Source organism: Motacilla alba, chromosome 3, assembly GCF_015832195.1.
Source record: "Motacilla alba alba isolate MOTALB_02 chromosome 3, Motacilla_alba_V1.0_pri, whole genome shotgun sequence".
NCBI classification, from domain to species: Eukaryota; Metazoa; Chordata; class Aves; order Passeriformes; family Motacillidae; genus Motacilla; species Motacilla alba.
In genome coordinates, this window is record NC_052018.1 from 64,758,881 (window position 1) to 64,784,635 (window position 25,755).

Below are 25,755 nucleotides of genomic sequence, written 5' to 3' on the forward strand. Positions count from 1 at the left end.
TCTATATGAGGGTTTTCATTAACACAGCTTTTTACACTAGACTCTGAGAAGAGTGAATGCCATTGCATGCATGAAACATGAAAAATGCCTTTTAATTTCTTATGCCATATACGGTAATGTCACAACTTAGACTGACACAATTTCATACATGCCCGGGCTAAAACTAAGGCCATTTCCTATCCAGAACTGACTTTCCAACGCACACCAGAACAGATTGCCCAGAGAGATTGTGGAGTCTCCCACACCAGAGTTATTCAAGAGCTGTCTGGATGCAATCCTGTGCCATGTGCTCTAGGATGACCCTGCTTGAGCCAGGAGGCTGGACCAGGTGACCCACTGGGGTCCCTTCCAACCTGAGCCATTCTGTGATTCCATGAGCTCCTCTTCCATCTGCAAGCAACTGCAGGAAGTGCCTGAGGTTCATGGGAAAGATGCAAAGGGACAACCTGTGTGCTCAGCAAGTACTTGACTCTGAAAAGCAGGGAGGGCAATTTAAGGGACCAAAAATTATAGCACCACTGGTGACTTAGTAGAAACATCTGGTGGTGGGTTGACTCTTCATAAAAGCTTTTCTGTTCTGCTTCTCACTGAAATCTACAGTATCCTATATCTCAGAAACATCCTATCATTCTCTACATTGCAATTTATTTGTTGCCAGTGCAGAAAGATACATAATGTGTCAAATATCAGGGTAAAATATGTTAAATCTCATGTCCCAAGAAGAACCACAAGAGCAACTCCATTGACAGCATTATTCATATTTGATGCTTTAATGTAAATTAGCTAAACCAATTTTTTTCTCTCTGCTGCACTCAAGTGGCACTTCTCTGCAGAACTCAGTAGTATCACAGGTTGGATCCCAGTTTGCTACAGAGACTGACTTCCTATTGTTACTTTATAAATTAATTAATGTCTTCTGAATGTGGACAAGAACTCCCTGGTTCAAAGGCAATAGATTTGCTGGTGCTGAACTTAATAAAGTGTAAAACAGTTTAGGTAATGAAGAAGTTGTTAACATCAGATTGTGACTAATTTTCCGTCTGCTACTAGGAGTAAGAGCGTTATTTCCCATGCCAGAACCAATAAATCAGTGTGGTGAAAATATCATTTTAAGACAAGTGTTCTCAGGAGAAAATAAGGGTTGCAGATTAGCAAGGGAGAAATGCCCTTTTAATATAGTATTTTAGAAAATGTGTCTAGAAATTGATGAATTAGCTCAGAGGCTTCTTAAATTCTTGTAAAGTCAGAGCTGAAGAAGTTCAACTCTTGAAGTATTGTCAACAGGTGACAAAGCGCGGCTAAAAAGCACTCAGACCTCTCTGCTAATTATTTTGTACATCATAAAAATCAGGACCTTTTGAGACATTTTAGAAATTGTTTTGCTGATTGGCAAACTAATTTTCATCAGCTATTATAAAATGGTGCAATGCCAAGCACAGATTGAAATGAAATTATTTTAGCTTTATTTTTATGTGAAATGTGAAATAGTTTTCACTAATACTTAGAAATAGCAGAAGTCAGCTCCAGCTGGTTCATATTAGTAGTACACATGATTAAAATTTTAAAAAATTATTATCCAAGTGGTGCTCTAAAACCATGAATACCAATTTAACAATTCTAAGGTAGTGAGACCAAGCTTGAGTGGCATATTAGGTGGTCCACATAACTGTGACATTGTCCCCGAAGATGCCTTCCAATCAGCTGACATATTAAAACATTGTAATCCTCCTTTTGTCATATTATAGGATTTGAAACAATGAAACAATGTTTGCTATGGTGTTTAAGCGAAAAATAAAAATCCAAGCTGAATCCCACACTCCTTTGCTCTGGTAGAGAAGCCTTGAAGGACTGAATTTGGGGAGGGATGAGAATAACAATAATATACCTGTAGTGCATATGAAAACCTCTTTTTAAAGCAAATGTGTTTCACAGTTAAAAAAAAAAAAGCGCATTCTACACACAGATCTTCATGCAGAAATAATCTATTCAGCATTATTTATATCCTATAAATAAAATATGGATTATTTTGAATATAAAAACAGAAGTAGAACTAAGTCTGTTAGTAGGAGAGTGAGAAGAGGATTGCTGAAACATTTGGAAATTAAAGGTTTCATGATCTCTGAGCTTTCAATTGAGGTGCTATAAAATAAAAACTAAGCAGACACTTCAAAATGGTCACTGAATGGTCTCCAGATCTTCACAGAATCATCGGAGTTGGAAGAGACCTTGTCAATCACGTAGTCCAACCATCTATCACTGACTTCTGCCCACGAGCAGGCACCCAGACCAAACAATGTCCCTGTACCCCTCAGGGCATTCTGCAGTAGTGGTGAGATGTTTTTTCCCCCTCTGTAAAATACATCTGAGCTTTCTTTTTAAAAATAATTGTTCATTGGTACAAAAGTTGTTCAGAAGGAGGTGCTTATTTGAAGAAAACACCCATCAGAAAAGTTTCTTGGACTCAGGACAGCACTCCTGGAGCTGCAGGTCAATGTCTGTCTGAAACCACCTTAATTAATGTGCCCCTTCAGCAGTGTAGAAGCTCAAGTTCCACACTGGGGTTAAAGACGGGGCAGTGGACTGTGGGTTGCCTCTGTGAGGTCCCACGAAGACCCAGCTCAACCTTTAAGGGACACTGCAGTGGTAATTCACCTCAGGAAAGCTTGACAGAAGCAGAGAAAAAACTTGAATCTTTTCTTCCACACCTTCTTGAAAACACTAACGACAGGCTACTTCTGTCTGTCTGAGGAAGAAAGGGAAAACATTTCCCAGGCAACCTCTAACGCACAGCAATTTTTCAGATCCAGCCATTTCATTTAGAGACTAAAGTGAATTTTAGCTTTTTAGAAAGCCTGGCCATTTCTATCAGCTTTGATGATGATATATAGGATGAACTTCATTCAATGTTCTCATGTTGCACTGGTGTTTGTTACCATACTATTACAGAGGTTATACTTTGGTAGTGGATAGGATGGCTATAGTTATAGTTTCATGGTTCAAAGAGACAGGATGTTACAATCCTACTGCATGAAAATTTTCTTGTGATACAGCACAGTACATGTTGGTTCCTAAACAAAATTACTGTTTTCCTGTTATTCCTCAGCTTTTAAAAATATTACTTACATGGCTGTGTCCTTAAAACAGATCATGGTCTGTTCGGAAAACGAGCAGCATCAGCCCCTTCTGTATTACAAATATATAAAGTTTTGCAGATGCTAGAGAATAAGCTAAAAATTAAATGTAGGGATCTGATTTCAAATAAAATCTGGTAAACATTTATTTTCTGTGAGAAAGGGAAGGAGAGATGGGGGGGTTAGAGTGTCATGGAAGGAAAAAAATGCATCACAGCTTCTGTGGAACCAGAACAGCAGCCCTGTGGTACTACACTGCTGAGGAAGTTGTGGAAAACTGGTTTGAAACAGGTATGACACAAGGTTATAAGCCTAAAATTTGATCTAACCATTGAAGAGAAGGAAGGCATTTTAGTCCTGAAAGCCCAGAGTGTCTGATCTTTCACAGGTATAAATTGATAGAGTCCTATTAAACTTGGTGGAATCATGACATTTTACACGCACTCACAGCACTCCAATTAGAGCCCTTGTTTTTATCTTTTAGTTGTTCTGCTTTTCAAAGCAGTAAAACAAACCAACTGTGCACTGGAGGAATTTGCTTGGTGAAGAAATACATTCCAGTTGTATCTTTCTAGCTGATTCTTACAGTTTGGTCAAGAAATTTATTTTTTAATGAGAGAATTTTATTTAGTATTGTAAGAGCATTTTCAGGCATTTTTTAGTAAGTGTTCTCAGATCTGCTGAAGCAGAAAGCAACTTGCTGTCCTCCCAAGCTCTGAACATGGAAAGTTCCTCTCCTTCCTTCACTGATGTGGGCAAGTTCTTCTTTATTAATAAGGACTAATTACTGTTTTCCTGGCTGTCCTGTGGTCTTCTAAGGACCATATCGATTAAATGGAGATACGCTGCCTAATTACATTTATGATGGCCATTCTGATGCTACTTGAACATTGTCATTAATAGATACTCAGATGTTATGCCAGTGTGTAAAACAAAAATGACTCTGCATAAGTCAGACAGAGACAAGTCATATTCCAACAGTTGAAACAGAAAGGGTTCTAGGAAAAAGCCTGTTTCAACATGGTTTTCAGTTAACACAAAGCCAGAAGTGTTCTTTCTCCATGAAGGTGTCATGCATCTGTTTTTATCTCTCTGGGTGTCCATGTTCATCTCTCCGGGTGTCCATGTGAGGTCTTCTCCTCTATCCCAGCAGCTTGGTATGCACCAAGCCCTCATTCTGTCTAACCTTCTCAGAGTGTCAAAGCCAAGTGGTAAGTTAAGGAAAAGGCAAAACCAAATATCAGGTGTTTGCCATCTTTAGTGTACCTCAGCTGCATACATGGTCCCCTACAGAAATATGCAGCAGATTATGTCCTCTGGGGCTGTGCAAGCAGAGGTCCCAGGTGTCACTCTATACCCAGATCACTGTACATAAAGGGGAAAATAGCTGCACCCTTTGGATGACAGCTGAATTTTTGAGAAAGCACTGAGGCGTTTCATGTCAATACGTGTTTGTTTGCACAGCAACCACCTGGGGATCCACACCTCTTTTACCAAGGGATGAATCCTTGCACACTTGATGGAAACTCTGCCTCCTCATACTAAAACAAGCCCCAGAACCTAGCCAGTCTTTACGTGCCCTGTAGGAAGTGTGTTAAGTTGTGTAGGGGGAAAGAGAAAGAATAAGAACATGAGCATATGTATCCCTTCTTTCAGAAGTAATAAAGGGCAGTTGCCAGCGGGAGCAGAACTGATCACACAGCAGATCAATACCATCCTCTGGGAGTTTTCTAGTTAAGTTGATGTTTCTTAATTTCATTTATATAGATGTATATTTCTCTAAGCTGTTCCTGAGTTGCTGCCTATTCAGTCAAAACATGCCTACCTCCTGCTTTACTGTTTGAAAGGTAATTACCATCCTTCCCAAAACACCTTTCCTACATACAGAGGAGTCAGTATCATAACCTCTGCCATGAACAACCATGCAGAAAATTGTATACAGGTCCTGACAGCAGCTGCCCCACAAATGTGTTTTTATGCCATTGCAACAATTAGCTAAACTTAATTTGACAGGAGATTCTCTGCTCTTCTTTTCAAAACCTTACACTGCCAGCATTAACACACACTGTAGTGAGATATTAGTTAGTGAGTTTTCTCATACCAGAAATTTTTGTGGGTAACTAGTACAAACCTACCAGCCACAGAAAAAAATGCCTCTGCAACTGTTTCCTTCTAAATATTTGTTTCTACTTTTTTAAAAATAACTCACTCAAAGGGAAGTTAAACTTGCTGCCCGTGTCTGAGGGTGATTCTTCTTTAGCTAAAATGTAGCAAATTTGTCTGTGTGTGACTGGAAGAATCCTAACTGTTCATGTCCACCTATTAAGAGGAAGAGGTCATCAGCTATGTTTATCCATCCAGGCAACCTGGGTGTCTTATTTGGCTGGACAGCAAGCTGGCAGAAAAATATCATATGCCACCACAAGACTATGTGACTTAAATAAGTAGCTGAACTGAATTCCTATCCATCCTCACTCATAGCTCCTACTGGGAGACAGAACAGATTAAAAAAACACAACTCAGTAGTACCCTTTCATTAGTTTAGTTTCTCTCATTTGACACTGTTTACACACTTAAATGATAGCCCTGGATCTGACACTTTTCAAAGAACATAACAAGAGCCAAATGCATATCAAAATTACTGCATCAATGGACTGATGATATGACACCATTCAATGTGTGCAAAGGAAATGCTTAATTCACTCGACTGCTGGTTTTTCAGAAATGTCTCTGTCACAAACTTTTCACCCACAGTTTTGTCGCTGAAGCCTGGCCTCTGGAAATACACTGTTCTATCTGATCTGGCTCTGACTTGTTAATTTTCTACTTTAAAACTGGAGGCTTTAAAACAGATAGCCATCACTACCCTAGACCTGAGCTCTGTGAACCCTTGCAATACGTCTACTGAATCCCACAGTCTGTTACAGGATAACAGAAATGACAGAGTTCAGAGCTTCAAATACTGTTTTCTAATGCAATTCTTTTGAAATGGCACTGTAGCAAGAATAATAGTAAAAATTAAATTTAACAGTTCTCCACAGTTTCTAGGATGATACAGAAGAATTCTTTTCGCAGAAAAATCCTTGCAGAAGTTGTCTTTGCATTTTCAAATTCTATTAATTATTTAAACAAATTGTCCTAAATATAACAAATATATAACAATAACAATATAACAAATGCATTCCATATCTCTAGTATTTATACAAAGCTAATACTTCAGATCTGAAAAACCACTACTACTGTCAGAAGGCATGCTATTTGGTTTCCACTCATTTACTGTGAAGCACAAAAGGTTACTAGCAATTCTTATCTGGTTGTATATGTGGTACTTGGCACTGTGACCCATCTTCTCAGAATTATTCATCTTTAGGTGCCAAAATTGATGCACCTTGTGGTAGCCAGGGAAAGAAAAAAAGCATCAGAACTCCTGAACTACTTTTGTACACTTAGGCTTCATTTGTGTCCCAGTGTCATCAGGGTATAAACTCTAAAGAACATCAATTCTACACCCTGAAGCTGGTGACTGAAAAGAGCAAATTCCACACTAGAGGTAAAACTAAGCGTTTCACTGGAAGTGCAAGAGCTGATGTGCCTGCAAGGGTAAGCCAGCTTGCTGGCTGAGGAACAAGAAAGATGAATTTCATACTTCCGACATCTTCTACCCAATATGGATGTGAGAGGAGGAATACTGAACCATCATTTGATTACAAAAGACTTAATTTTGTTCTGGCAGCTAGTAGGACCGCAGCTGTCCCTTTCACTTTCACCCTGTGACAAGCACATGGAATGCTGTAATAATTTCAAGCACGAAAATGGAGTAACAATGTGATGATGAACAACACTGAGTAGCTAAGAATTCCTATTTACATGGGATATCTTCCTGGCTGCACCAAATGACTTGTTTTTCTGTTAGCCCAGAAACCAGAACCAATCTCATCAAGAGCATATATCTGCCTCGATTTGAGGAGAGATTAAGTCTCAAATATTTCTTATGATTAAATAGAGATGTGTCAGGTTTTACTCTATTGACACTAATGGCTTGGTTAACAGCTGGCATTTTTGCTTCATATAAAGGAAACTTTCCTATAAAGGAAACTACCAGTACAAGAGCAGTTTTTTGCCTGAGATTGAAAAATACAAGAAAACCATATATGTGTCATAGAATACCAAATTTCAGACCATTTTTCATTAAAATATGCTTTAGCTATTGGTAGAATAACCACATGATGAGTGAAAAGGAATTACATATGATCAAATGTCTCAAACATACATCACACTTGCAATGAAGACCCTGGAAAATCAGTCTGCTACCATGACTTACCTAGAAGTCTGGTAAGGGCAAGCAGAGGGCTCATTTTCAGAAGAGAAAAGGACATAAACAGGGAGAAAGGGGAGCAGCTGTTATAATGATATATTTATATGCTATTTTACTCAATTAAACATTTTACAATTTTAAAAAGGGATCTGTAGTATATTGGATTAGGCTCAGCAGATTGTGCCTTGGTCTGATGGAATCACTGGAACTTCACTGGTGAAAACTCCTGTTCACCCTATGGAAATTAACTCAGAAGCAGCAGCCATTCATAGCTCACAAAACTTCTGCAATACACAATTTTTTGGAGACAATGTGAGTGCAAATGTCAGTAAGTGTTTTGTCCACTGCAGAAAGTCCAACCTTAAATTGTATTTTTTCTAGATGCTGAATTGAGATTGTTCAGAGGAAACATTGCATATAAACTTTTCTTACTAAACCAGCAAAACTCATTTCCTCAGCTGAAGTCCACTTACCACATTTTCTATTAGTACCACCACTAGTAGTTGATATGGAACACAGATGCTCCAACATGTAGATACAGAGCTTAAAACCATAGCTGTTCTAAAAACTGTTTATCAAAATAAGTGAATAATTTAATTCTTAGAAATTTTTATAAACAAATACCTTACAGACTGTCTTTCTGACACCTGAATATATTCATGGTTACAGGGTTTTTCCCTACAGAACAGGTTATGGTCTCTATAGGCTGAGACACACTCAGTGAAATTTACAAATTAATCATCTAAGCAACACTCTGTTAGCCTTTCTGAACTTGAGCCTAGAGAAGTATTACTTGAGTTTTTGAAAACAGCTGGCAGTTCACATAATAAGAATTTGGGGTGGGCTGAGAAAGAGAGAATGACACAGAGATTACAGAATAACAGCTCACCCAACTAAGCTTGACTTTGGGTTTTTGGATATGAGAAAATATCTTCCTGCATCTTCAAAGAGATGGGGCACTACAGAGCTTATCTGTGACAAACCTCTTTGTTTCTGCATTCATCAGTGAAGATACAGCAAAGGAAATGGAGGAGCTGCAGTTATGCATTTGCAATACACAAAGTCCTTGTTTTCCCACTAGGCACTGCAGAATAGCAATTGTCCATTCACAGCACATAGCACATCCTCTGCATTTCAGAGCTAATATTTTTGCAATCCTTAAGCTAGCATGCTTCAGCCTAGTGTAGTTAATGTTTTTAACCCTATGGGGTACACTGCAGGAGATAGGTGTGCTCATGTTCTGTTCCTTGTTAGAGGAATTGGTTTTTCAGGTATAATTTTTAAAGTTAAACAGAAATATTTTCAAATTGCAAAGGATTTATATCTACAGCAACATTTCAAACAGAGCTATGAAAATCAGAAAAATATGAAGACTGCTGGTCATTGAACATACCTGTATATTAATCCAATTAACAGCAGAAATCTCCTGTCTTGACTGGAGTTATTTTTAAGACCACTTATACACACACACACACAAGCTCTGACAAGTGGCTCTTCCTCTTGTAATTTAGAATCACACTCTTGAAAACAATGTTAGTTTGATGGTAGCAGTTGCTTTCATTTACTGCAGCACACACTGCCCACTGTGATGCTGCAATACTCATTCAAGGCAGATCCCTGGCTCAAATATGAATTGAAGCTATATGGTATCAAACAGATGCCAGCTTACATCACTTCAACTCCTGAGCAAATGCCCACTTTTCCCTGCTTAGGTAGCAAAAGCTGTATGAAAACTAGTGTTAATATAGAACAAGCAGCTCTCTCCCTTCCCAGTGGGGATCTGTTTCTTAGTCAAAGCTCAGGCTACTTCTTAATTTTGAACTTCTGAACCCAAACCAAGTAAAGTAATCTAAGCGTGTATTAAAAAAAAAAAAAAAAAGCAGTACATGTACTCCTATAAATGAAGCCGATGTTCTTTTCAGCTTGACCTGTTTATTTCCAACTCTTCCTCCCTCTGCTCTAACTCTCAGAAAAACTCACAGCCCCCTCAGGATAGGAACAAGTTTCTGTTTTCTTCTTCCCTCATCTATGCCAGACAAGTCCCAGGTCTCCTCTCCTGACACAGAGCAATAGGAAAACATACAGAAAAATCAACCACACTTTCCCCAGCGGAGTCAGAAAGGACTTCTACAAGAGATTCTTTTTGCAATCTCCTGTAAGCATCAAACGGTTAAATCAACATAAGTTAAAATTTTCATCTAGTTTGAATAAAGAGAAAAAGGGAGGAAATTCAAAAAACGGTTGCTGTAGTAACAATCACCAGTAAAAATCTTTTCCACTAAATAATAGTATTATCTCACTCTCCCCCCAACAATTGTAGTTCCCCTTCAAAAAATAATCATGCTGCTTCTTTTAGATTTGCTGTACATACCTCAACCATTAAACAAGACATTTAACCATAGTGGCAGTTCTGTGACCTTTGAATGCTGTGAAATCTCTAAGCGGTGCAGCTTGTTCATGAAGACTTGTACTGCAGAATCCAGTAACTGCATCCAGGATTGGGAATAGAAATAAGTAACGACAGCAAACAAAAATAATAATAATTACAAAAAAATATTTAAAGAGGGGAAAAAAAAAGAAAAAGAAAGAAAAAGGAAAGAAAACCTCCCCAAGTCCCCCAACCCAGCTAATAAAACCACCTTAAGAAGCAAAAAGGCTCGGGAAGAGAGCTGGGGTAGCGCCGGGGCTGCTGCAGTCTGGCTGCCCGTGTCAGCCGGCGCAGGCCGGGCGGGCTGGGAGGCGCTGCCGGTGCCGGGCGCGGAGCGCAGACCAATCCCTGCCCTGCTGCCAGCGCCGCCGAGAAGCCTTTTCTGTTTATGTTTCCTCGTTTCGGGAGTGACGTCAAAGGGTTTAGTTTTTCCTCTGCATGTGCTATTAATTTTGAACGACTACTATGGGAGGAATGTGGCAGTGATTGAGGCAGGCTACCCTAGGCAAAAGAAGCCGGAGTCATGATTTATCTGTCCTGGATTCAGCTCAGAAAGATTTTATATCCAGAGGTACTAGAAAGATCCAAAATATCCTCACGACATGGGGAAAGGCTATAAATGTGCTTACATATATTGAAGTATTCTTAAATATACGCAAGATGTTTTCCAGGGCGAGCTGGGTAATCTCTATGGGTTGTGGTGCAAAATCGGACCTGATTCTGCCCTCGCCCTACAGTAAATCAGGAACTGCTTGTCTGAGTTCAGCAGTGTCACACCAGTGTAAACCTGGCTAACGAGATAAGACCGACACTACTGTACACATCCTTTTATCAGTCAGCAGGAGCTACACTGCAGATTGGCAAACTGCTTTCCTTACCCCATCCGAGTCACGGATGCAGTCACCCTCGAGGGCTGATCTGGGCAAACAACTGCTCCTTCCACCAGCAGATCAGAGCCCAGCTGTGCTCACCTGTGAGCTCTGCTGTGGGCCACCATACAGCATTTTATTTAGTACCAAAGTCCACATCAAAAGGCAAGAGGAAGGTAGACCTTGGCTTTTAGCATAACCACACCATTGGCAGTGGAGAAACCACGTTGCTGAAGCTTCCAAAAACAAATAAGGTTCTTCAAGGTCAATTAGCATAGGCAAAAAAGGCCAAAACAGCACAAGAAAATTGATAGGAGGTCAGTTGACTACAGTAAGTGTTTTGTTATTTGCATCATTCTAATTTTATCAATTTACTCTTCTAGGGAATCCTTTCAAAGATCTCAGTCCATGAGGCACAAGTAATTTACAAAAAATCTTAACAGTCTCACATTTAATTTTAAAACACAGAGAAGTTCTTTTAAAAATGGGTGCACAGAAAACTCTTGAGAAAGAAATTTCTCAGTGCTTCACAGAACATGTACAAATACAGTAGAAGTCATAGGAACTTCCCCATGACCACCAATTGATTCTACCAAAATGCAGCTCCAGAGTGGCCAAAATGTTTAATGATTTTTGCTTACCAAAGTCTGTCTGTGCTATCACTGCTAATGCAATCATCTTCGCAAACAAATGCTAAGTGTTATGGGGATGTAAATGCTAAATAACATATTAAAAAGTATTTAATAAGTTAGAGATTTACAACATCAATTAGAGCATGTTAAGTTCACTGACTGTACTTAGAGAACGGTATGAAGCAATTTGAAATGCACAAATAGAAACATTATTCGTAGTGCACAGAAAATCATCATGTACATCTTCACTCAGCATTTGTGAGCAGGCTACTGAATAGTGCACTTTGGGAATTGCACTTCAGGAACAAGTCCTGGGAATGTCAGCTGAAAATTGAATGGATTTCAATGGGACTGGAGTCTGTGAAGAAAGACTGAGATTGACATTGTTTAGTCCAAAGAAAGGAGAGTTGATAACTATTCTTAAGTATACAAAGAGTATATTTCTCTGCAAGAAAATAAACAATACTAGATAGAGTTCATTCTTAGTCCTGGAGACATTTAAACTGGCCTTTAAACTTCTTCACCCTTTATGGCAACATAGCTTCATCTAAGCAAATGATAATTCTCAGACTGTGTTTGGAAAGCAATCAGGACACTGTCCAAAATGTGTGAAAGTCTGTTCTAGAAACATGACATAGTAGGTAACCAAGGTCCACTGTTTCAAGATGCATTCTGGCTGTGTTTATTTAACTAGAATAGATCCAGACAATTTGCATTGTCTGTAAATTAATTTTTCTCCATATGAGTTGTGGTTAGAACAAGTAAACTGCAACAGAGGAAAGTTGTTTGACTTCAGAAAAACTAGAGGTAGGAGAGTAAAATACTGAAATGTCCTGTGATAGTCTGCAGTGTCTTGTTACTGGCTATTTTTATAAGTATGGTTAGTCAACTATTATTCATGAACAGTTTTGATACAGGTGATCTACTGTGGAGTATAAATGTAAGAGTAGGAGATTTTCAAATGTCTATTTCAGTCTGATTATTTTCTTGGTTTTGCATTTTAGGATCAATCTCATCAACATTACATTGCATTTCATTAATTAGGGTCCAGGTACATTTCAGTTTTGCACAAAGTCTTAGGTCTTGTATCTCTCCTAAATAAATTAGAGGTTACTTCAGCCTCCTGCAGCCAAGTGGCCTGATGACAGCAAGTGGTCACTGTGGGTTTTGTGATGTAGAGGTTTCTTTGGTGAAAAGACAGAGGTCTGGAAGCACTTCTGATTGTAGTTTCTATTTGGACAAAGAATCTTAATGCCTGAGTGAGGAGATGCAAGTAAGGGTGGGAATGAGACCCAATATCTTGGTTACCTTTGCACAGCCATACATTTCCACGATGGGTAGGAAGGACTGATGAGAAAAAAATGGGCTCCACCTAGCAAAGAAAAAACTTCAACATAGATTTGCTAATCTGATTTGATGCATGCTAAAATATCCTGTCAGGCTGGTGACATGCATGTCCAGATAAATGTGACCTACACTGGCCTAACAAAAAAGCTGAAAAAAAAGAAAACTGTGACTCTTAAAAATAAGTCACTGAAGGAAGAAAAAAGAAATCAAAATACCTGAAGCTCGGCTTAGACTGATAGAAACTGTATCTAAATAAATGCAATGGAGCCAGAACACTTAAAGCAAGATCAAAATTACAACTTAATTGACATAACAGAAACTTGGTAGGGTAGAGTCATGTGAGTATGTGACTGGAATACTAATGCCGAAGAGCACAGCTTGTTCAGGAGCAAGAGGAGGAAACAGAAGAAGGAAAAATGGTGAAGGAGATTATGCTTCATGTCTCACTGAGATGTTCAGAATGCAGCAGGAACATGCATTGAAAGTTTGAGCAATAGTACAAAGGGCAAGAATATAGGCATTGTTAGGGAATCTGCTGCAGATCCAGGCAGATAAAGTAGTTAATTCTTTTTGTTAGCAATTAGCAGGATTTTCCAAAGCATAGAACTTGGCCAAAATGGGAGATTTTAATCATGCAGCTCTAAAAAAAAGAGCTGAGCTTGCCTCAGACACCATGGCTCCTTCTCTCTGGAATAAGCAACAGAGTATATATGGGGACCCCTCAAATTTATGAGCTTGTCTTTTTGAGCAATCCTACTTGATTGAATAATTTGACTTCTTTTTACAGTCTGGGTTCAGCACTGGGGGTGCTTTAATTTATTTTTTTTTTAGCTATTCTCCTTTCTTGATATAGGTGGCACACCAAGAAATGTTCTCTCTTACCATGGAATGGCATTCCTCTTCACAAATCTGCAATCTTCCATTGTGGTCTTTGGAAAGGCAGTTGGATATTAGAGAGGCTGCTTATTTGGCCTCACCCAAACCACACGCCTTGTAACCAGATATAATCCCTGAAATTTAAAAAGAAAGTCATCTCAGTGCCAGCAAAATTTGTTTGCACATGATAGAATGGTAGGCACTGTGCATGGAGAGGCAAAAAGTCATCCTTCCTAAGATACCTTCTACTTTCTTCCCATTGCTTTATTTGTACCCTGACCACCTTCAGGACAGACTGCAGAACTGGACCAAATATTGCTCTTTATATTGCTCTCACAGACATCTGAGTGGGAGCTGGGAATAAGGAGTGGAAAATGAGGCATCATGTTCAAGCTGCTACCACATATGAATGACTTCATGCCTGACTCTTCCTTTCCACTTTCCTCCACTCCCCCAAAAATTGCTCTAAATTGCAAGGTTGTAGGTGTTACAGTGATCCCCCTAAATATTTCTACTATTCCTTAGGGCATAAACATGTAAATCTGAGGATACTGAAAACTCTGTGATCAAAGTAGTTATTGTCAAGTCTGCTGCAGCTTTCTTTTGTCAGGGCACAATAAAGGTGGACAAGTGCAGAGCGACAGTGGCCTGCATCATGAAAACAAAGGGAGGAAAGGGTCAACAACCCCAGCCAAAGTATAGGTTCAAGGAAGTTTATGCTTATCCCACCCCATAAATACAGACACACTACTGTTGGAGGTGAGTTCATATCTTACACTGTAATTGCTGTTGGGAAACTTCTAAAGGCAAATTTCTCTGGGCTGAATTATGTAAAATTTCTCACAGTGACTAGATGTGAATGTTCTATGCCTGGTTTTTTTTACAAATCAGTGCCCTCAGATAAATCTTGTTATAGATGCAATGAATGGCTGAAAGCATCCTTGGTGCACAGTTTGTGGAACAGACTCCCTTACAGTTCTTTCCTTCTCCTAGGTTCTGTGTGATGTTTTTGGTGTGTTTACAGAGAGCCTGTGTGAGCTGTCAGAAGCTGCTGGTGACTGATACCAGCTGAGGTTCAGGGCTGTTGGAAATGACCCGGGGCCATGTAGCTCAGAAAAGAACAGAGGTTGGTAAGTTCATGGTGTTGTTCAGAGTGAGCTGGTCCCCACAGGAGGACACAGATTGCTGACATGACTTTAGTCCTTGTTTATGTGACCTAAAAGCTGCTGTGTTGGTACATGGTTTGGACTTTTGGGTTGCCAAGTGCTGTCATAAGAAAATTGCACTGCTCCCAAGAAAGGTGTCTCCAAAAGGGAATGCTCTCCAGCTTTCTCAAATTTATCCATGAAATATTTTGTCTGGCTTTCCAGCCTTGATGCTACCTACCTCTGGTTAGATATCTTTTCCAGTTAGAGCTAGAAATTCAGCTTTTTCTGGCAAAAATTTCCCTCTAACTGTCCCCTATGTCCTATCAGAGTGCCAATCTTCTACCCATGAGCTGCTGAGTTTAAAAAAAGAGCCTGCTTTTATGTCATTCTTTTCCTTTTAGCTTTCTTTTTACTTTTCCTTTTTACTTCAATACCCTTATTCATAGATTTAAGACATGGGAAATATCCCAAGTAAAATGGATTTTTTTAAAATCAAATGAGAATACAAATAATTTCTCATTTATGGACTAGATACTTCATGTAAGTAGTACTGGATGAGCTCAACAAGCATTATATAGGCTGATCAGGAAGAGAATTCCAAATGTCCATTACCTTGAGGCACTGATCTAGAATATTGTTTGGACCTCTATTTTCAGCAGATGTGACCCTACAATTAATAAAAAAAAATAACTGAATACATGAATGTTACAAACTTATTTTGGGTCCAGTCATAGTCTGGTTTCTGTTTTGCAGCATTTAAATGACTTCCAAAGGGTTTCAGTCAGATTACTAGTGGAAAGGACCACAGCACAGTCTGCCCTCAGAGTGAGATCTCCTGGCCAGAGCAAAGTCCTCAAAGTCAGCCAAAGCCATCCCAGCAAAGGTGCAGTTCACACAGCTCCCACAAATGCTGTATACAGGCACAAAGGACTTCATCACATGGGACAAAGGAGCTGACACACAGTTCCCAGGAACTGAAAAAGAAGGGTGAGAAAACATTGCTGTCAATGGCTCATATTTGTTTTAGTGATCAGACCATATGCAAAACCATTTTTGTTTTGTTTTTATTTTGTCAAATAAAATAATATTTGACATTTGATTTCAAACCCAGGAAAACAGAGAACAGACAGGTGAAAATTTTGAGTATTTTTCCTTACCTGAAAGACAACAATTTCATTTTGGTCAACGCTGAGTACTTTTGTCTTCACTATATCACTCATAGGTGGGTGGCAAAACTTCCCCCTAAAAAACAAACATGTTCAGAAAAAAAATGAAGTCATAAAGAGCAGTAAGATCAGCAAATCAAAAACTTTATCTTCTTAATACCATTGTTACTGATAATTCTCCAAGTTCATCCAGCTCTAATCTGTGCAAGCAATTTTTTTGTTTATCTCCTTTTCAGTCAGTGGATTATTTTTATGCATCTCTTGGTGTTTAAAACAGTTGAAAAAGAAGAAATAAAACAGAAATTATGTTTTACATGCCTCAGAGGTAGTTGAAACATTAAGAAAACAAATCAGATGCAATTCTGCATCAAAGGGTTACAAGCAGTGTCAGAAAGGTTAACATATCAACAACTGTGACTAAAAATAAGAAAGTACTGCAAGAAAAAAAATCCTTTTTAGTTCAATTGAGCATCTTAAATTCTATGATCAATAAATAAGTAATAAGAAGAAAAATAACCATGAGATATTGTCCAATTCAAAGCCTCATTTTAATATTTAAGAATTTGTACTGCATCACTGTTTTAGACAGATAAACACACAGGTAGATGCTTTCTTGAAAAATACCAAGGAATATTCCTAGGTTTTCATTTCAACATATATGAACATCAAAGAGCTTCATTCTTGCTTTTTCTGGGATTTTTTTTTGTCACCTATAAAATTTTAGGTGCAGGAGACCTATTTTTAGAACTTTTAATTAATTTTACTACTTACGCATTTTACTAAGTTTCCAGAATTTTAAGATCTTTTTCTTATTTCCATTGTGTTTTCTGTGAAATAGGCATTACTTGAAATGAAGTTGAGGCCAACATCCTTTAAAAAGGATTGATTAGTCTGTCAAAGACAGTTTTAGCTTTCACATGAAGATAATAATGAGTAGCTTTCTTATCCTATTGAGTTGAATCATGGTAATGTGATCCAGGAAGTATAGGTCTTGAGGATGAAAAGCATACTGAGATATGCAAGTGAAAATAATTTTATTTTGCCCAGCAACTAGTACTTGCACATGAATGATGCTTTGGCCAGTTTTACAGGTGTCCACCTATTTTTTCCCCCCTCACCTCCTCATTCCACAGCATGCAATACACCCCTGTGTTTTGAGATTCCCATACAGTCTACAGGCATTAAACGAGCTATCTTCAAACATTCTGTGTTGTACACAAACTTGTGCTTATTTCACATTGAGTTTTGTCTTTGATAGACAGAACTGAGCCCAAATTACTGTTCTGGTTTATGTCCTTGTCAGAAAGAGGGAAAGAAGAGTAAGCTGGCACCCTGGCTGGTGCCCTCCCCAGCATGGTAACTGCACAGACTGAGCAGTAACCATGAGTCCCTGAAGCATTTCATAATTTTATTTCATTACATGACATTGGTCAATGATAAAACTAATGACAAAACCACTATAATCAAAAGGGAGAGAAAAACACTCCCAAGCCAAACAAAAGGGACAAGTTCTCTTAACAAGAGTCAAATTTTCAGCAGACCTCAATGTGGATCTCCTCCAGACTGCAAGGTTTGAGTCTTAATTTTTTGCATATTTTTTAGCTCTTATTAAAATAGCCTCAATGCTATGTTGTCTGAAATTCAAGCCAAAATGTAACTGCCCCAGAAGAAGGACATTTTTAGTGTCAAAACTGGATTTCCTTAGCATCTCATACAAACATACCCCTAATTACCATCACATACCTATCAAACAGTCTACAAAGTCAAAGCATACGTAGCAGTGTACAATAAGTGACATTTATGCAGCAATAGATCCATTGCTTTCAAAGAACAGTGAAGATTTGCAGTGGTTTTCCATGCAGTTTGAGCCTTTAAATTGATAATTAGAAACTTTTTAAAAGAAGAAGTAAAAACTAGTATGAATTCACTCAAATGCTAAAGATGGGAACACTAGATAAGGTAGGTAAGTCAGGAAAATAGTGGAAATGTATTGAAGATACATAATGGATAAAATCTTTGAAGTCAATAGGATTTCACCATTTACTTCAATCGATTATACCTGCTATACTTTATAATTTTATACTTAGGAAGAATATATTCAGTGTTAACAGTGCAGTGATACTTCAAGATGTTAATATTCACATTTTCATGTACATTCAGAATCTGGATGAATGGGCTAAATAGTTAAGTAAGACACAAAGCATGTAAATGCTCAGCTCCTGTTGTGAAGGCAAACTCATTAAGGACAAATACAGGTTGCTTTGATGCTGTGCCAAACATCTGCAATTTTGTAAATTACAGAATACAGTAACATTTTGAGACAACTTGTCTTGGCAGCAACATTGACAGACGAACCATTGATTTTTCTGTCAGCTGCTTCCTTCCTCCTTTTTCAGTTCTCAAATTCCAAACATCTCCAATCCCCATCTTCACAGGCCTTAACCAAGACCATGGTTTCCACTGGGTTTCTAGGCAGTAGATGAACCTGGGTGATGGAAGTCATTACTCCCATCATTCCTCAGCCTGTGTATCACTTAGGGGATGCCTCCTCTGCCCTGACATGCTTTCTGGAGCTGCTTCATGTGCAATTCAGTTTCTCTTGTGAGGACAGTGACTTCTGGGAGAAGCATCTCCTCTGGCAATCTGACTTGGCCTACTCCACCCACCAATCTGTTGTGTTGGTTTAAAACTCAGGGTGTATAAGAACCTGAAAATGTGTCAACCTAGGTTACTTGTTTCAATGTGTCCTTTGAAGGCACCGATTATTTTACCTAAATCTTAAATTTTAATTTTGTTTTGTGCTATCCTATTTATACATACACTCCAGACTTTCAAACAAATGTAAATGATGATTTGAAAAGATGGCATGGTTTCTATGAAATGCTATACATATTAGGATCCATTTTCTCCAATTTTTTTTAAAAATCTAGACATTTTTTCAGTTGGTAATTCTTGTAGGACACTGGAAAAGTAATGTGCAGTGACATTAAATGTAAGAAACTACAAATATACATTTTTGAGGACTCATTATGTATTCAGTAAACACTTTTGAGGACAAAATGTCGTCCCAGGTGGGGAGAATAAAAATTACAACAGTAACACACGGATCTGACAATATGAATATTTGTTTACGTGCATCAGAGGTGTGTATTTAGACAGCACTAATTACAAAGTTGTTCTGGCATTCAGCCACTTTATATTAAAGATAGGACATAGCTACCAAGGTCCCCTAGATTTTGGAGTCCAGGTTTCTCCTTTAGAGAAATTTAAGATTACTTTTAAATGGCATCAAAAAGGACTTCGATTAATCCTCCCTGTCACTGCATCTGACCCACCCTCCTCCTGCACACACACTTTTGTTTTATGAGCAAGACTCTTTCCCTGTAAGCTCTCTAGACTTAGCCAGTAAACCAGGCACTTGCTGTCCCTGCTTTACACTCTTAAAATATGCAAACCCATTCCCAGATACTTGCAATGCCAAGGTACATAAAGTGGAGCTGTCTTTCCTGGTCCTTCTGTCTGAATGTCACTTTCAGAGTCGCAAGGCTTGCTGAACACAAGGAAATATGTTTTTATAATCATTACCCAGCAGTAACTATTAGGAATCAAAGTCAAGCCAAACTAGGACATTTAATCCATCTTGCAAAACTCAATAAATATTAAAATAATAGCTAGGTAAAGACTACCAAAATTAATTTCTTTTCTATGCAATTTGCAGGTATGGCTACATATTGCATGCTTCTACAGTTTAGTTCATACCTGAAACTCCAGGTTATTGTGTAGGAAAGAGATAACAGGATCAAAATACCAGAAATTGCATCTGTAATGCTCAAAGAAGCCCAGCCATTCACTCTGAAGTTCAATTGCCCTCTCAGATATTTTCTGTGATAACTAAGCTCACTAAGTACCATGAGACAAATCAGTCTCTAATAAAGGCAAATATGACAAATGGAAACTACTAAAGAACAAAAATGAGCAGAAAAGAAAGAAAATATTATCAACAAAAAGGCTTGTGAGAAGGAAAACATATTTTTACCTGGTCCTAAATCTTTCCAATGTGCTTAGCTTTTAATCCTAAAGGCAAATTGTCACACCCATCACACCCAGGAGATACGTAAACAGACTAAACATGACCAGTATAAGGACAAAAGCAAACATGGGCCTGCACTCACTCAGGAGAAGATGAGCTCAGCGATGTTCAGAGATTAACTCAGCTACACATTGAGGATAGGAGAGATTTGACAGCCAAAGCCTTGTTAAAACAGCAGCAGCCCTGCAGACCACTGTCACAAACTGAGATACCAGTTGTCTGATCAGGGCTGTGAAACACACATCACTCTAATCAGTCTGTTTGGTCTCTTAACATGAAAAGTGATTTTTATTTCTGAAATCCCAATTTAGACTTGCCTACACACAAAATCCTCATTGGACTGCAGCTCTGTATTCTCACAGACGCACCAACACAGACAACCAAGTATTTCTTACTCTTCTACACAAAGTCATTATTTACCATTAGAAAGCTCAAATGATCTGTATTGTATTTCAAAGAAAAGTCAATATTTTAAGTGTTGATGAAAGTATTTACTCCTTTTTACATTGGCGATTCACCCTGTGGAAACATTGTTTTCTGAAAATCTCCTTTCTCAAGGAGACTTTTGTGAACTTTGTGACTTTCTTTCAGTCAGCCACATCATCCCATCCCTGGAATTTCAAGATCAGAGGACAGCAGGATAATTTTTTGCAAAGTTAGTAAAGGTTTAAAGAGAAGTTGTTCAAAAATAAAACTTTCTTTAAAAACATTGGAAATCGAATGAAGGAACAAGCTGTTACACTTGTATGAGAATATCTGAATCTTCTGTTTTCACTGCTGTCTGGCTTAGACACATTTGTAATTTCCATATAAAGATGGATAGAGGCAGCAAGCAATTACAATTTTTATCTGAAGTAGTATTAAGGATGGATGAAACACTGACATTAGAGAAGACACATGAAGATTTGGTTGATGTAAAAAATGGGAATTTGGACTCAGGGACTTAAATTTTACTCACAGCATGAAGCAAAACCAGACAGGTTTTGTTTATTATTTGTTTGGACTGTAAAGTTATGAGAAAGATTTTCCACTGTGACCGGGTGTGGAAGCACTAGAAATCTCCTGAGAAGGCATCTTCTGCCCAAACATGAAAAGCCCAAGAGACTTGCCTGGATGAACTTTGATACAGCACTATAAATAATGAGCATGTGTCTGGGAAACAACCTTGGATACTGAGGATTTTGCATGTCATTCATCTCTACCCCACTAAAGAGTTATAGGAGCAAAAGGACCTCATCCAAGGTTTGCTGCCATACCTGTATGAGAACTTGTGCTCATGTGCTGTACTTGAACTTTTTAGTTCTACTGTGTACAATGAAACTCTTGTATAGTTGCTGTTGCAGAAGGTTAAAAGTTTTTTGTATTAAATGCACAAAGGAGAGAAGAAATAAGAGCAAGCAGTAGCCAGAGAAAGTAAAATCTGCGTTGGGTTATGTTCTGCCTAGGACTTGAATTTGTCCATTACATGATTACAGGATGATCACACCACGTGGCTTTTCCCCTACTCCTGCTGGATATATCAAATCATGACATGGCTTAGTTCTCTCTTTGGATGCCGTGCCCATGTATTGTAGAACAAATGACGGGGCGCCCCCCAAACCTTAGGAGCCTGCTGATCACACTTGTCTGCACCACTTGGTGTTTCTACCTTCAGATCCAGAGCTCAATAGGAAATAAGTTTGGGTAGAAAGGAATTATAAGAGAAAAAGCAAAGTATCATGAGAAAAATGTGGGCAGCAAGGTCTCTCTGGTCTCTTTATAGATCTGAAAGCAGAGAGATCCTCCCCTATCTGAAATACAAACAGCTTCTGAAGGGCTCTGAAGAACCAAAGGCAAGGCTTCCAAATCAGAAACTTGCCAAACATGATGTTTGCTGCCTCCCTCTCCAACAGCAACAATGTTTTCTGGTTCTCCCTGACTACAAATCTAGAGGAATTTGTAAGTTTCCAGACAAGTTTGGAAAGGAAATGCTGTGGTTTGTGCTAGGCTATGTCAATCCAGGCCAGATTCAGGCAGCCCATCATGACTTTGCCCATACTGTGTGCTGCTGCTGAATGAGCCAGCTCGAACAGGAGCATCGCAGAAATGCATCCAGGTAGACAGGCTCTGTATGAAACCCTTCAAGTGGGACTTTACACCTTTCTGGGGCAAGTCATAAAACCTCTTAGAACAGCACCACATAGCTACTTATAGAGTTCCTGGCTGGTTTTTTTTGGAATGATGGCACAAGCTGCAGCTCATCAGGAGCCATTGTGTCCCCCAGAGGTAGAATCCAGCTGGGGAATTGGTGGCTCTTTGCAGTTCTTGCAGACAATGCATTCACATTGCATTCCAGAAAGAACAGTTGGACCCAACAATAACCACACTCAGTATTACTCGTAATAGCAAATGGCTGTAATTGAGATGAAATTTTTAATCTTTAGTATACTAGGATACTGAAAAATAGTTTAAAATTAAGAGGTATATCCCACTAGCACTACCACCACCAACATGAAGCTGTTTTCTCTCTCAAAAAGTGGGTCACATATTTTGCTTGTGTTTGCTTAGCACCTATCATGGTAAAATCCTGGCCCATGACTCACAAAGCACAAGTAACAAACAGAAATTTCTTTTTGCACTTCCCTGCTGCATTCTCTTATTGCAATGTGATCTGAGAGGACAGGGATTTCTTTGACCATTATTAGTTAAAAAGCATTTGAAAGTGTGATAGGCATCCACATTCAACACTATTAATTTTTTTTCTGTTGAATATTTTATTAACAATACCTATTAAATAAAGCAGAGGTGCTCATGAAAGTGTGCAAGGCACATAAAAATTCCTTGCACATCAGTTCAATGCAAGCTTGAACTACTTTGATGGCAAGACACTCTTAGCTTTGGCTGATACCCTTAGTTCAGCTGAGACACTTCCCTAAGGCCAACTGTAAATTTATTCAGGACTGGAGAAAGCTACTATTTATTCCATGTGTACAAGCATTACTGGGAAAGGGAGGTAGTACTTAAGCTTTTGCTAATATAACATATGTTTTATGAATCTGAAACCCATTAAAGGGGGTATTGCTGTGGAAAAATAGAACAGGATGATGATAATTACTAAAAACACTCATTATAGTAATCAAGAGTAATAAAGGTCATGCAAATGAACAACATTCAGAGAACAGGATATGAGACACTGACTTCTCTGGACAGAGGGCAGGGAAAGAGATGGGAGAAAATGTTAAAGGGGAGTGCAAAGGAAGGAAATGTGAGACAGAGTGAAAAGACAGCAAGTCTGTGTCATTTACGTCACAACTGCCTTAAACAAGAGCAGCCAGGAAGATGCTTCAGAATTTTTCCATTTCAGTAGCACTGAAATTATTTATGTATGAAAATTGTAGAGAACCATAGTAATTTCATTTTAGAGTAAAGCACAGATGTTTGAATTCGAACACAGAGAACTTGATCATGAGCAAGATGGCAAAAAGGGAAACTGATGGGAACAAAATAAATTGAAGAGATTTGATTTTGTTACTACAAATTCCTTTGAATGGATATGAGCATTATATCTCTCAGTCCTTCAAGGGACTTTGCATCAGTCTGGTATAAATGAAGGTGCAGAGAAGTTAGAGGGATCTTCCTTAATATGCTCCAACAAAACATTACTTGATCTTTCCCCTAGGCTCAAAAAAATTCTTTTCCACTTTTTCCAATCAAGCCTGAAGGTCCCCCTCCTCCTGCAGCTCCTCAACAGTTTCTGATCAGCAGAGCACAGCAGAAACTCAGTACAGTGTTGAACCCAGTGTACTAAGATTCTGCTCATCCCCTGTGCTACTGCATCCATCTGGAAATTTCCAGAGAGGCCAGGGGAGGCATCTGCCTAGAAATCCCCAACAGGAGTAGATACATGCTTTGATAAATCCTGAAAAACAGCATTCACTACATTCATAAGTAGCAATGATTTTCTGCTGGCATATGTCTTAAAGAAACTTCCTTGAAGCTTTCTTCATGGAATTCTTTTTCCTTCACTGAGCTGCAAGAGCAAAATGAGAGGTGTGTGGGCAATGTCATGACTTAACAGGCAATTTCTCAAGCAAGAAATCCCAAACATGATTTTAATTTCACTTACTCAACTCAGCTCAGCCTCAAGAAAATAAAAAGCATTAAGTTTCTATGTTAAAATTTTTTCAGCAGATATTTCTTCAGGCTGACTTCCATACTGTAAGTAAGGCTAAAATAACAATTGTTTTCTTTAATATTACACTGCAAAGATTTGATTGATTGATCCAGCCTTTCTCTTAGTTAAGTGAGAAGTGAAGGAAATCAGTGTCATCCTTTACAAAGAGCAAAGGCTGTCACACCAACTGCTTTTGTTCAAAGTAAAGCTACAGGCATTGAAATTACATGCTGAAGTTAGGCTAAGACTGTGTGTAGGAGTTATCATGATGTTCTAATAATCCCTCAGTGTAAAAACACATCCTGGGAAACTACTGACTGAAAAATAGAGGGAATATGCACATGCACAAAGCCAGCTGTATCTTTACTGCCTTCGATGTGAGAACTAAAAATCACAGATGGAGGTAAGGTAAATTCCTGCTGTTTTTCCTGTGGTGATTTCAATTCCTTTAATCTCTGTGAACCCTGAAAATTATTTGTAGATTGTTCAGTGTAGCAATGCTTTGCTCACTGCTTATCACATATTAGTTTCTTCTTCTAACTCAACAGATTTTTGGGGAAAAGCTTATGAAAAAACCCAAGAGTAAAAATTTGGCTCTGAATACAGTTCAGCTCTTAAGCAGTTGAGAAAAACTATTACTGTGCAGTTAATCAATCATGGATATCTTAAAGATGTAGTATTTCTCCTGAATTTTAGTTTACCTAACCATAAATACACATTAAAATGAACTGATAAAACATCTACAGAATTTCATGTCCCAATGCTCTGCTTCAATTGAGTCTTGAGATATACTATTCCCCTTACAACACAGAGTTAGTAATTTGTTAGTATTGTTTTCCACCACAGGAAACATCTGATTTGCTGTAATTAGGCAAGGCAGCAATACATGCCACCACTCAGCAAACTGAACAGCAATCGACTTTCATGATTGTTTGCCAATCTTCAGGCATTAATAGGAAGCCAACATCGTTTCTTTTGACGTAATCTCTGTACAGTAAATAGGGCACTTGTGCAAATTTGATGGGCTTCATTAAAGCTTGTGGAGCAAGAAAAAAAAAGGAAAAGATGGTGCAGTGTAATGGAGTGTAGCCTTGGGACATTCTATTCTGTGATAGTAGAGAGTTGCCAGGGGAAACTGCAAGATGCAGATGCCAAACATGTTTTGTAAGGGAAGAAACACTGATAGTGGAATGGTGTCCTTTCTTGCTCCCTTTTCTGTGTGCGACTGCAGAGCTCGTATCAAATGCTCACATTACACCTTCTGTACTGTTATGTGTGGAAAGACTTCACAGTTTTAAATTGTGCTAAATGAATGCTTAACAGAAGTTTGGTAGTACCAAGCAAGCATTTGGTTTGCCCAACAGCACCTTAATTTTGAGCTGCAATGCACTCAACTTTTTGGGTACCATGATTCACACTTGGCAGACTATAGACCAAGGAAGAAGAGGCGTACAGACAACCAACCTTCCTTCCTGCTGATTTTTTTGTTTGGTTTTGGTTTTTTTTCTTTTCTTGTTTTTCCCCACTATCTGATTAGATCAGCTGGTTTTGTCTAAGAAATGCAATCAAATTTCTGAGATGGACTTGCAAGTTAATATAT

At 38.5% G+C, this 25,755-nt stretch overlaps 1 protein-coding gene and 1 long non-coding RNA gene across 3 annotated transcripts in view; both read right to left on the bottom strand.

Annotated features, from left to right (window-relative positions):
• The window catches only part of PDE7B (phosphodiesterase 7B), a 170,587-nt gene extending 160,296 nt beyond the window's left edge, over nucleotides 1-10,291 (bottom strand). The window contains exons 1-2 of one of the 2 annotated variants that reach the window (XM_038131291.1): nucleotides 10,086-10,291; nucleotides 9,818-9,932 (exon numbers count right to left, since the gene is read on the bottom strand). In XM_038131291.1, coding sequence (XP_037987219.1) covers nucleotides 9,818-9,838 — 21 coding nt within the window. In that variant the 5' untranslated portion in view covers nucleotides 9,839-9,932; nucleotides 10,086-10,291. The remainder of the gene's footprint in view (nucleotides 1-9,817; nucleotides 9,933-10,085) is intronic. The other variant, XM_038131292.1, reaches the window with a different exon arrangement.
• Nucleotides 10,292-12,948: 2,657 nt separating this feature from the next.
• Nucleotides 12,949-25,755, bottom strand: part of LOC119698777 — a 134,343-nt gene continuing 121,536 nt past the window's right edge. The window contains exons 5-7 of the long non-coding RNA XR_005256244.1: nucleotides 15,904-15,988; nucleotides 15,359-15,720; nucleotides 12,949-13,732 (exon numbers count right to left, since the gene is read on the bottom strand). This is a non-coding gene — a long non-coding RNA (uncharacterized LOC119698777). The remainder of the gene's footprint in view (nucleotides 13,733-15,358; nucleotides 15,721-15,903; nucleotides 15,989-25,755) is intronic.